The following is a 12,918-nucleotide window of genomic DNA, read 5'->3' on the forward strand; positions in this document are numbered from 1 at the left end:
GGCTTTGGTTTTGTTTTAGGCTGCTCGGATTTGAATGGAGCCACAGAGTCTAGAATGGTTCAGCAAACCAGGATCAGAGCTCCTCTGTGTTTACAGAAGTTAAGCCAGAGCGACGGCAGAGCTGTTCGAAAGCGGCATAGTGACCAGCAGTGTGAGGCATGAAAAGCCAACGGCTCTGAGCAGGAGGAGTGATTTAATGAAATACTACATAAGTACAGGAAAAAAAAAACAACTGCTAACAGTAATGGCATAAGATTAGAAATCATCAGAATTCTAGATCCGAGACAGTCAGACCATAAGACAGGAAAAGGTTTGTGTGTGTGTGATAAGACACACATTGCATCAAATTAAGAGTCATTAAGGTTTCATAAGTAAATAAGCCAACGGTTTATCAGGACATCACATGCGAAAAATAAAATCCCAACAAAAACGACATGATCATAAGCATCATTATTATAGTTCAGATCTTATTTGGGAAGTTGGTGGATGGCAGCAGCGTGTTAGTCAGCATTTCAGCTTCACAAGACGAATGGCACAATTTCTGCAGTGACGCACAAAGAACCGTCAAGAAAAGAGCTGAAATCCAGTAAAGATGAGTGGGGATCCTTGCCAGGATGGAGGAATGTATTTCTCTTCTATGCTTCAATGCAACGACTGTAAGTCTCTGACATAAGCTCAAAGATCCAAGAGATATTGGCTATCAGACAGCAGCCAGGACTCAATCTGTGCAATGCAGAGTCAACCGGTGTAATGCCAAGGAATAGGCATCAAATCAAATATTTGCAAATTTTTGCAATTTGCTGTTGGGCTCAGTCCCTACCCAGCTCAAACAGCAGGGGTCCATTGTCGCATGGACAAGGAAAAGAAACAATGCATAATGAAAATGAAAATCTATCAAAAGCTTATCAGTGATGAAAGGTTAATGACAGAATCAAAAAAAATGTTGTCAAAGGCAACAAAGTTCATTCTAAGTTTTTGTTTGTTTGACCCTGTAAGTATCATAAACATGTTCCTTATGATTACTTCAGATATTTTTTGCGAGTTGAACTTGGGTAGCTATGACCAATCGACCAGAAGTTTGGAAAATGCTGACTTTAGTACGGACCGGCTAACTGGCCCTCTGAGGAAAATATGAAATCTGACAAACAAATTCAAAGAACTACTGTTCCATGAAGCAAAGGTTAAAATGTAGGTTGTACATGTAAGTCAGTGCTTCTGATAACCCACCGCTGCCAAAAAGCAATCTAAGTAGATGCTGCTGATCATGTGTATTCCTCAAAGACAATGTACTAATGCAGTATTGACTATCCACCACTTTAGAAATAATCAGAAACAGTTTTTGGAACTCAATAGGTGCAGCATTTTTTTTTTTTTTTTTTTTTTTTTGCATCTACAAATATGCTATAAAGATTTAAGGCTGAGTGGAAAGCAACAGAATGCTCAACACAGTATGAGCAAGGCTCATAATAAAGTGTCTGGTGTATGAATAAAGTACCCATGATGAAGGTCTGTCAGTTGCAGGACAACATCCTCCCAGTCATCCTTCCACTGACCACGTCCCTCCCAGATCAGCGGTGCTGTGGACGTCCCATTCTCCTCTATAGCCACCGCCAAGGAGCCATTGAAGGAGCCAAAGAGATAAAAAGAAAAACGCATCTGCACAAAGAAATGTCATTTCAAACAAGGAGTTGGCATTTAAGGTGTATGACAGGGAAGTAAAAGGTGAAGTTACCTGGCAAGTTCTATTAGCGACAAGAGGAGGGAAAAAGGGGCTTTCGACAGATGCCTTCTGCAGCGTATGTGTCTCTCTGATCTCCAGAAACAAAAAGTGTCCTGGCGGTAGACAATAAACTTTAAGGCTCGAGTCAAAATTCACCTTTTGTGCCTCATTACAACACAGCGAGTAGAAAACCTGAGAATCGAAGATTTTAAAGATTTTTCCGAGAAGGTCCCAAAAAGCTTCATTGGGCTAGATGGACGCATATTAGTGTGGTGCAACGCGCTTATGCCACCTATCCGTAGGAAGTCGGTGGTGGAAGCAAATGAGCAGTACAGTACGGTGTTGTATCGGCTCACCAATATAATGTCAGTAATATTATTTGTTGTCTCAAGACAGTCCTGCGTTTTTATTTAAACTTTTGAGATCTGTGTGATACATCTCAAAATTACACGACAGCATATCTTAGATATTATCTTTTTTTTTAAATCAATATAAACATAGCTAAAGGAGCATACAACCCATTCAGAATGATTCAATTTAAACCAAAATTCATAATTATGCTTCAAATTGTCCCACTGAAAATGTTTCGAGACGAGATACAAAAAGGACATCAAATGTTTATTCGCTCTATTGTCATATTATTATTGTTTATTATAACCCTTGTGTCAGGTCCCTGGGATCAGCCTGCATAAAAATTGTTCCTCAGATGAAGTAATTGATTAGCAAAACTGCTCTCTGGAAAAAATAAAATGAACATTTTTGCTGCAGTATATTGATGAAAAAAAAGACACTTTATTTGTGGGATGTAAATAATTATCAAATAAATTAAGTGAAATTCAGTAATAATCTCTCAAGGCATACCATCATGTACACACTAATTTATTCATCCATCCATCGCTCCATTTTCTTCCCCTCATCCAATTTCGGTTGGCCAGGGCAGTAGCTTTAGCAGGGAAGCCCAAACTTCCCTCTCCCAAGCCACTTTACTCAGCTCTTCATGGGGGATCCCAAGGCATACGAGTGAGCCACACGGACGAGCAAGAGCGAACGAGCGAGCGAGCCACACGGAGGAGTGAGAGCAAGCCATTTATTGGCCATTTAAAATTTAACGTTGGACAGTGCATGGCAGATTTATTCGAGGGATGCATGCGGTAAAACTGGTTGGAACAGTCAAAGGCCAAAAATATGAAACATGTTCGATATTCATTTCAAGGCCAAGTGCGGTAGAAAACGGACCGTAAATTACCTACACGCAGCGAGCTAACTGCTGAGCAAACGGTCTCCGTGTGACTTTTGCTCGGCAGATAACTCCAGTGAAGAGCAGGCTTGATTGTCTCCATCCTGTGTACCACTCCTTCCCAGGTGTGCGTATGTATGTGTAGGTGTGTAATTTCACCTTTGGACACAGACATGTGGGAGCCAGCCAGCAGCTGTATCTCATCCAACAAGTTAGCAGCTGCCTTTTTTTAAGATGTCCTTGAACTCCACCACAACACCATCTCAACAACTCTCATCGTCAAGTTGTTTGTATCCAGTCACTTTGAATATCGTAGTTTGTATTCTATACTCATCCGGTCCCGTTTTGCATTTTGTTCTATCCTTTCAGGCCATGAATATTAGAACAAAAATGGGAAAACAGTCAGTACTGTGGTAAATGGGAAGTCATATTCTTACGAGGCTCAGCAAACGAATTCATGGTGTTTGGAACATTGACATTTCGTATGTCAGGAACCTTGTAAAACAAGCACCTGGTGTCAACATGCCCCTTGCACATATTGCTTACCGGGCGTACTGCTCAGGGTGAGGCTGTGCATGTCTTCTCTCTGCAGCAGCTCCTCACCGGCCACCCTCCTCCAAGCCGATTGCTGCTTGGACACGGACCAACCGCAAGCGTCCTGCTCAAATGAGCAGTGTGTGCCAAATGGCAGTGAACCTGAGCAAGACAGCAGATTCTCATTAAAACTCATTGAAACAAAAGACTGCAGCTGCTACCAAGAACCCTATTCCTACCTCAGAATGCTAATTTCCCAGTGGAAGGCGATGAGTGCGTTGTAAATTCAGAATTAGGACACGTGCAATGCTTCAGGGATCTTGTTATTGATACGGCTATGGCAATTGTCGTCATCAGTTTTTATGACTGTGTTTACACCTCACCGCAATGGAATTAAAGCAATCAAGAGCCAACTGCCTGTGATGACTTTCCGCTTCAACGGAAGAGATAACCATGGCTTGTAGACTTGAGGCACTCACTGACTACTTCCCAGGATTACAAATTGTGGTTATATTTAATCCAAATGCTCTGTATAAAAATGGTGGAATTCCTAAATATGCTATTTCGGTGAAATCTCTTAAACTAACAACGAAAGTCTCCATTTCACCCACATCTGAAAAGTTTTCATTTTCACTGTGGTTGTGTATATGAGCGTAAGATCATTAAATGGCACTGTCCAAATATTAACTTGTAGTACACAGGCCTCAAAATAAATAAATAAAATAAAATAAAAACCACAGCCGCTCAATTCAATCCTTACTCTTTCATCCCATTGTTATACTGTACTGAAGGGTAAACAGTAAAATTCAATTGATTACAATTTCTCATTTCAATCGGTAATGATGAAAGAGGTTGGGTTTTTGGCGCTTGCATGAAGTGCAAAAACATGGCACGTAGCTCGAATCCTCAAAAAATGACCGCTTTCAATCTCGACCAATGATTAGATTATTTGAGCCAACATTTGTCATTTAACCTGATGCAACTTTCGAGCAGCTTTTTTTGGTCATTACGATGGCAAAAGTGCCTGTGAAGCAAACACACAGACCAATCATGCGCATAGTAACTACTCCAACGTGACATGACTCAGATAATCAAATTATTTTATTATTCAGAGCAGCTTTGCGAATGGTACCATTGTGTGTGTGCATCGGTGTGTAGGTGACTGAAGCTGACAGGCGATGAGGAGAGAAGACCAAAAAAAAAAATCCTCATACTCTTTAAAAAAAAAAAAAAGTACATACATGAAATGCTCCCAGCAGCTATTAAAAACAAGTATAGGTTGGATATTATATATTTGTGCCATACTTTAAATCACATTATTTGGTATACAGGCCCGTACATAGATATACCCCCTTGTGGTGCTCCAGCATCAGCCATTTTGAACTGGTTTTGACATTATTTTTTTTTAATTTAACAGTAATTAAAAAGTAACAAAATAGCCTCATTTATTCCTCCTAAAAGTGTTTTGGGATCATACTGGAATTCATTTGAGTTCTTATAAGTGTTGCTCCCCTAGCTTTGCAGTGCACACAAGCCTCCACCATTGGGGCATATAGACTTTTTATATCCACTGTAAGCTTCCATTCACTTCCTTTGTTCGGTTTGTTGAAGATGTTGATTGTATTAATAGAAAATGATGCATAATTGCGATTTACAGTAAAGTATCCATGATTGTTATTCTTGATTGTGACTAAATTTTCGGCAACGGGTACCATTTTTGGGGGGGAGTTGGCTGAAGCATTCCCTCCCAAAAATCTCTGCGCACATCTGTTGGTAGTGCATTACAAATGCATGCTCATTATTGACATGTTATCACTGCCAAATAATCCTTACCGCAGATGAAGCCCTCGTCCTCTCCTAAAGGGCAGTCCGTGTGGAAATCGCACACATGATTTTGCTCGATGCAATACTCAGAGTGTTCACAGTAGAAATTATCGCCACAGTCCACATCCGGTGGGATGACCTCATTGTCTTCATCTTAGGCAGGACAGACAACAGAAAATCACACATCCAAGATAGACGCAAATAAATTTTTCTTTGATGCATCTACTGATTTGCCTTTCAGCTCTACACGATCAAACATGTTGAGCATAAGAGGAGAGCTTCCACTTATTGTTTCAACGTTACGCGTAAAAGTCCCTTTTCTCGGTCAGAACGGTGGATAGCGGTTAGCGTGTCCAGCTCACAGTTTTGTTGTTCGACCTCCTGTGCGGAGTTAGCATATTCGTCAGGTGGGAACTCTCCGCTCACCCACAACCTTGATGAGGATACCCGCTATAGAAAATAGAGTCTATGAACTCACCCGACTGACAGTCTACGAAGTGCAGTGAGTCGAGCGCCACAGTGGATCCACTCTGCAAACATCCAGTGTAGCTCAGAGTCACCTGAAAGGGCTCATCCACTGGGCCTATTCCAGTCTCTACAGCTTCCCACTCCGTCCTGCAAAATTAATTCAATTTGTAATGACAACAAAAGCCAATCAGATAAGGAAGAAGTGGGGAAAAAAAGCAAGTCGGAAGCTTCAGTGAGCGAAAAGTGAAAGTGAGAGTACCTCTTAGTTTATTATTAAACGGTCATCATAATCAAACTGAGCTTTACTCGTGTCTTTAAGATTCTATCATTTTGTCTTGAACAACATCTATCTCCTGATGTGCCATCCATCCATCCATTTTCCGAACCGCTTGATCCTCACTAGGGTCGCGGGGGGTGCTGGAGCCTATCCCAGCCGTCTTCGGGCAGTAGGCGGGGGACACCCTGAATCAGTTGCCAGCCAATCGCAGGGCACACAGAGACGAACAACCATCCACGCCCACACTCACACCTAGGGACAATTTAGAGCGTCCAATCAGCCTGCCATGCATGTTTTTGGAATGTGGGAGGAAACCGGAGTACCCGGAGAAAACCCACGCAGGCCCGGGGAGAACATGCAAACTCCACACAGGGAGGCCGGAGCTGGAATCGAACCCGGTACCTCTGCACTGTGAAGCCGACGTGCTAACCACTGGACTACCGGGCCGCCCCCTGATGTGCCAATTAATATCTATTTTAGTTGGCTTCTATCCATTCCGTATTTTTCACATCGGCACATGCTGGGATAATCACAAGGGCGCACGATGCACCGTTCCCTGCGGCAACAAATTGGACAATACGGACAGATTTGGTTGTGGGTCATTTGGAGTAAACTATGTTGGGGTTGACTAGTGCATGACGTGACATTTGCATGACATGTGATGTCTCCTGAGCTGAGGAGGAAGCGTCAATATGTATCGACTGATCAGATTTGCTCCACCCTTAAAACTGCTGAGTAAAAAATACAGTAACCTCATTTTTGTCCAAAATTAGACTGACACACTACTTGGGTCACTTGAACTTTGAACTTTTTGGGCAAAAAACCTCAACCTGAATATTTTGATTTGTTTTAATACTGGCTAGTTGTTATTTTTGACCCAGCAGTTTTAACCGTGTTGTATTATGGATAGAAACGAACGGAAATATAGAGGACACATTTCGAACGATCAAACTTAAAACTGAAACCAAGGGAACATTTCTGTCCTTTTGCGTTGCCCATAACAATTATGAATATGTTCATGTTTAGCAGCTTTGTAGGCAAGCAAATTAATGATGGGTACACAATCACAATTGACACACTTGTGCTAATCATAGGATGTAGTTGAAGTACCTATGCAACAGTGTGATACACACCCAAAACTAGACAGACAGGTTTACATGGAGTGTTTCTGTGTGCACATCAGAATTGTTGATTCCAGTCGTGCAGACACTGACCCCCACCATTGTACAAATGCATTCCATATGCCACCCACCCTTCTTCTGTCCGGAGTGTCACGATGCAGGGTGGTGGTGGACCCCAAAAAGCAGGCAGGAGGGAGGAGCAGGGTGTATTTGAAGAATTGTATTTAAAACAAAGAAAACTAAATCCCAAACACACAAAGTCCAAAGTATCAAGCAAAAACCATGACTAAAGCTAAAACATAACAATGAACTAAACATGACAGAAACTAAGAGCAAACAGCAAACACACATGACAGTAGCAAGAAGCAACAATGACCCGACACCGAGTGTTCGGGCAGGAGTCCTTTTATACAACTAATTACCAAATGACCAACAGGTGTGCAGCTGCCGGGGGAGCCCTACAGTGCCACCTGTTGGTCCCTAAACCGAATCATGACACGGAGAGATTATATAAATTAATTTCCAGAGTCCCTATTGAGAGAAAGATCTGCCCTTGAGATGGCTGCACCATGGCATTAAATCAATAGCAAATACCTGTTCTCATCTGCGAAACAATTCTCCTGGCTTCCCCCCCAGCCCCACATTGCATTCCGTTTCCCTCACACACTAATTAAATGGGCAAGATGGAGACCTCACTGACCAGCCACACTATTATGAAAACTTACGACATCTATTGATACCCAATACAAGAAACGTAGCAGCTATTTCTGCTCTTTCAAGGATGATCATGTTTTGTTGTTTTTCGAGATTATTTTGGTTGCAGCGGTGGTGAGAGCAGTCAAAGCCAGCCAAGCCTTCTTTCCTAGCCCGAGGCAGTCGATTACATTTCCAACAGAAATTCAATTTGTTCCCAAAAAGTGTGGTCAGATACAAACCCCGATTCCCATCATGTTGGGATGTCGTGTCAAATAATAAATATGTAACAAATGAATAAATATCAACAGAACAGAATGATTTGAAAGTTCTTTTCAACCTATATTCAAAACAGGTGAGTGTCATGATCGGGTCTAAAAGGAGCATCCACGATTGTATCTTGGTGAGCGCAGGAAAACTGAAAAATTATTGTCGGGTAACACAGGTGGTTGCTACATCGACAAACGCAACTTAAAACTCGAAAGCCGTGTTTCAAAAGCACCCAACGTCATCTGAGGTGGACTGACAGAGTGGAAAAGTGTGTTATGGTCCCATTTCTAATTGCTTTTTGGAATCACAGACATCGTGTCCTCTGGGTCAAAGAGGAAAAGAACCATCCAAAGCAGTAATTGAATTTTAGAATTATGTTGTTTATAGAAATATCTCTTAAGATACTTTGTTTTGGAGTCATGTGTGTCATGTGTTTTGCACAATTCCCATCTGCAGTCAAACAATGTGTGGAAAGCAGGGGTCGTTTTCTTCCTTGGCCCATTGAGCAAAAACAATTGTGCCCCACAAATTTGTTTTCTCTCTCCCATGTCTTGTGAATTTGATGACCTCTGAAGCATAATAGAGCCAGGATGCCACCTGCATTTAAGGTGGCGCTGATGTTGCCACACATCTAATTATTTCACTGTGAACCCACAACGGGTGTTTTAAGAAGCACTTCAGATCCAAAATGTTGGTAAGTTCTGTCTCGAAGGGACAGTTGGATGAATCTTGGCTCTACTCTTATGTTTCTGAGGCACCAAATTGTCCTCTGGAAAGGCACAGCGAATAAATTCTACCTGGCAACAGTGTGACACGAGCAGGACAAAGTTTCCAAATACTGAGATTGTTCTATTCATGTTAAATTGACGACATAGTTACCATTCTTTGCAGTTGCAAGTTTTATAGAATCGATAACATCGCATGGGGATAGGAAATAGAATATAAAAGGTTATCAGACTAAAGCAGTTGTCAAAATTAAGATCGGGGCTACTTGGCATGGAAATCTCGTGCATCTACTTTATGTTTCTTCCTAAAATCAAAACAAAATTGTGAAATGTCTCCTCTTTCAAAAACATTGAGCTTTTATTTTTTTGTGTGTTACAAAAAAACCTTTTCAAATAAATCAAACAATAGCTGAATGACTTTTGATTTCACAACTCACTATGCGATCGGGAAATATAGGATGAAGGTTATTCATTTATATGGTGTTGCAGTCCTTACAGCCCCTTGGAGAAAACGACAACAGTGTGGCTTCTAACAAATTGAGTTTGAAACTAAAGAACTACGGAAAATTCTGTAAGAGAGTTTTGCCGGAATGATGCCTATTCATGCATCAGCCATCCATCCATCCATCCAACCATCCATTCATCTATCCTTTTTCTATTGATTTAACGTAGCTGACGTCCGGCCAATCGAAGCTGCTCCCCTAATTCTCCTTAAAATCAGTATGATGGAGGTGCACACTCAGCATGACATTACGGATGTGAAATTGACTCACTTGGGTCCATGGATGGACATTGGAACATGCCATATGCGTTTCTTCCGGGAAACTGCAAGATCTCCCCTTGCGGATGATGTATTTGCCCGCGCATGTGACTTGGGCATATTTAATTGAAGACAGCCTTGCACACCTGATCGTGCATTTATGCTGAGAGCATAGGCGTCAGTCTGCGAAAATAGGGACTGAAGTGTTTACGAACAGCAATCTTTTTTGCTTTATTGTATAAAAAAAATTAAAAAATTAAATAGACCTTTGTTTTTTTTGGGGGTGGTGTTGTTGAAGGATTTTTTTTCATCTAATTTTTATTTGTGTTAGACAGTCACAGAGCACCTTAATTAAACTGTTGTCACTCGCGGACATTGACAGATGTAGCTGCGTAACATCTCCATTGACATCCTGAAGCATACAGACTCAACAAAAGGGGTGCATGAACTGACCCTTGGGTGTCCCCATGGTCATAGCCATTAAATCTGATTTAAAACTTCCAATGGTCAACAAAATAACGATTGCATTGTGTTTTCTGACCTGAGGTCCTCTCTTCTCTCAGGCTTGAACACGGCGATGTTCGTGAATGAACTGGAGTAAAGTGGCTTGATCAGGACTGTGAGGTTTCCTGCCGATGGCGATGTCTCATAGAGGGCCAGATGCAAAATACATTGGTGCGCACTTTTCGGCATGATCGGGCTGGTTAAATGGTACTCGCATCTCTTAGAAGCCTCGGCACCAGGGGAAGGGCTTAGGAGAAGGAAGTGACCTGAAAGAATAAAAACAAAGTTTGACGTTAAACGGTCGATATAGAGCTGTTTCATAACAATGTCACCGAAACGGTTTTATCCATGCTTGAGAAAAACAGTGGACTTGAATATCAATGACAAAGGGCCATAACTGAAAACTGCAAGCTCTTCCCCTATAAATATTTTATGTCATGAAGCACGCAAGTGTGAGACTCTCACCATCAGAGCTCCCCTCTGAGTAGTCCGCCTCCGGCATCCAACCTGCTCGCTCGGTTTGCCGTGCAGACACCGCCAACCAGTCACTTTGCTGACTGTGATTTGATAAAGTCCAGATACAGGGTGACTCGAAATCACAGGAGAAAACTGCAAGATAGGAAGCACTTATCATTCAAACATGTGAGAGTGTAATTCAAAACCAGAATGGAAGTCAGAGGGAAATTACAGTGATTAGTGGAAGTGTTCCTCTTCAAGCCAAAACCCACAGAATGTCTTTTGTCTTTCATCACGCGCATTACCAAATCTTGCATCAATTTAACAAGCTCGCCGCATGTATGCACAAATACTCAAATACAATGGCCGCCAAACTATATGATTTATCAGAAAAGAGGGGAAATTTCTTTTGTTAAGAATCATTAATTCAAGGCTGCATATTAATGTTTTTTAATTAATATTTCCCCAGTGTGGGACAAATAAAGGATATCTTAATGTACTAGAGTCATTTCATTTGCAGGAAATGTACGGAATGTTAAATAATGAATCACCAACCAAACAATTAGCACATCCCTTGGGCCATGCTCCTAAATTCCTTTGGATAAAATTAGGAAACATAACAGCACTCTGTTCATATTGAACGATTGTTTGTGTGCCCATGTCAGAGGCATACAGTTCATTGATAAACACGTTGGTCATGTGACGGCTGGAGAGGAAACTGGCACTTCAGCTAATTTGGCAAACGGATTCCCTGAGGGGATAATCAGAACATAAGGTCCATTATTAGGAGTGTTATCTTTCTTTTTAAAAAACGGACTTCATTTCCTCCCGTCATGATTTAATTACAGTCAATGCTTTGCTCACAAAGGGCTGAAAAAGAATCAGGTTTCATTATCTGCGTAAAACTTCTTTATTGCCTTCTGACGCAAGAGGTTTATGTGAAGACATTTTCTGATAGTTTTAATTTGAAGGGATTACTTTATTGAGCAGTTTTCGTGAATAAACTGGAAAGTGTCCCACTTTGCATCCTCTTGATGAAAAAATGTATATGGACCATGATATGGACCATAAGAAGGAAAAAAAAAAGGTTCCAAGAAATTCATCTTAAATTAAACTGTGAACTCTCTTTTGCATGACATTAATATCCCAATTTTTACTGAGCCAAGGCATATTTTTACATGAGGAAAATCAAACAGCACACCACCAAATTACAATGTCCCAAAAAGTGGATACACGGGTTATTTCTGAACTGTATGTCCTCTGGTGGAGAGCAGTTATGTGTTTCGCTTGTTATTATACTTTGCTGGCATAGATTGAGGAACAAAGTGTAATTATTTGTAATACTGCTGTGTATAACTTCCAGACTAATTTCATAGAAATTTGGGACTAGTGTAGTGTGAGGGTACACCAACATTCTGGATTAATTTGAGCATTTTTCTTCTCTTCTCAAATGCAACAAAGGAGCATCCTTCATGATTATTCACTGGTGGAGGGGGAGTTAAAAGTGATTTTTTTTCCTCCCTGCTTAGAAAATAGTAGATGCCGCCGTATATACATAAAATATGTTATGTGGATGGTCAAAAACAAGTTGATTGCGTTGTTGCCATGCTTCTACATCAATCTTTAATTTGCATTTTCCCAGTGTGTATGCCCTTTGGCACCATGCCGCCTTTCACAGGTCAGTCTTGGTATGACAATAGACTCGCATCATCAGTGATGGGGTTGGAACTACGTGGTGGCCATCTCTGGTCACTCTCTGGCCAGTCACACATCGAGAGGAAGACTTTGATACGTGTGACTTCATGTATGCGGTATTATTAGATTCGTTGATACTCTGCCACAATGAATTTATATGAATTGTATATTGAAAGAATATATTTACAATTGATCTGCATGCAAACTGAAAAATAATTCATCTTTAGGCCAAAACATTTGATTCTTAGGGTCTGCTTCACTCAACACCATGACTTTCATATCAAAGTAAATAACCAATATGGCCGAGAAGTCATCGTTTATCATACAATACCATCTACAGGACTGGTTTCATGAAATAAAATGCAAACGTATACCAATCTTGCCTAAGACGTTCGTAAAAACATGCAGGAACAAACCTGACTAAAAAGCAACGTTGAGACGTGTGAAAAATTATGGGATGTGTGTGTCATTGTGCTTTTTAGTTATACAGTATGAATGAACGAGCCATCCATCGCTGTATGCAAAGTAGCGTAGGCCATTTGGGATCACGCTGATTGGCTGTTAGCTAGCAAATCCGTGCATGAGACACAAGTAATCTATGAATAAATACATAAAATAAAGCAACGGCAAAAAA

At 41.0% G+C, this 12,918-nt stretch overlaps 1 protein-coding gene across 2 annotated transcripts in view; it reads right to left on the bottom strand.

Annotated features, from left to right (window-relative positions):
- ltk (leukocyte receptor tyrosine kinase) overlaps positions 1 to 12,918 on the bottom strand; it is a 59,409-nt gene that overhangs the window by 29,615 nt on the left and 16,876 nt on the right. For both annotated transcript variants that reach the window (XM_086127372.1, XM_086127371.1), the window contains exons 3-9: positions 10,599 to 10,742; positions 10,171 to 10,399; positions 5,794 to 5,930; positions 5,325 to 5,468; positions 3,504 to 3,653; positions 1,733 to 1,833; positions 1,496 to 1,656 (exon numbers count right to left, since the gene is read on the bottom strand). In XM_086127372.1, coding sequence (XP_085983498.1) covers positions 1,496 to 1,656; positions 1,733 to 1,833; positions 3,504 to 3,653; positions 5,325 to 5,468; positions 5,794 to 5,930; positions 10,171 to 10,399; positions 10,599 to 10,635 — 959 coding nt within the window. In that variant the 5' untranslated portion in view covers positions 10,636 to 10,742. The remainder of the gene's footprint in view (positions 1 to 1,495; positions 1,657 to 1,732; positions 1,834 to 3,503; positions 3,654 to 5,324; positions 5,469 to 5,793; positions 5,931 to 10,170; positions 10,400 to 10,598; positions 10,743 to 12,918) is intronic.

The sequence above is a fragment of the Hippocampus guttulatus genome, chromosome 13, assembly GCF_054856545.1.
Source record: "Hippocampus guttulatus isolate MCC_2025c chromosome 13, RoL_Hgut_1.0, whole genome shotgun sequence".
NCBI lineage: Eukaryota > Metazoa > Chordata > Actinopteri > Syngnathiformes > Syngnathidae > Hippocampus > Hippocampus guttulatus.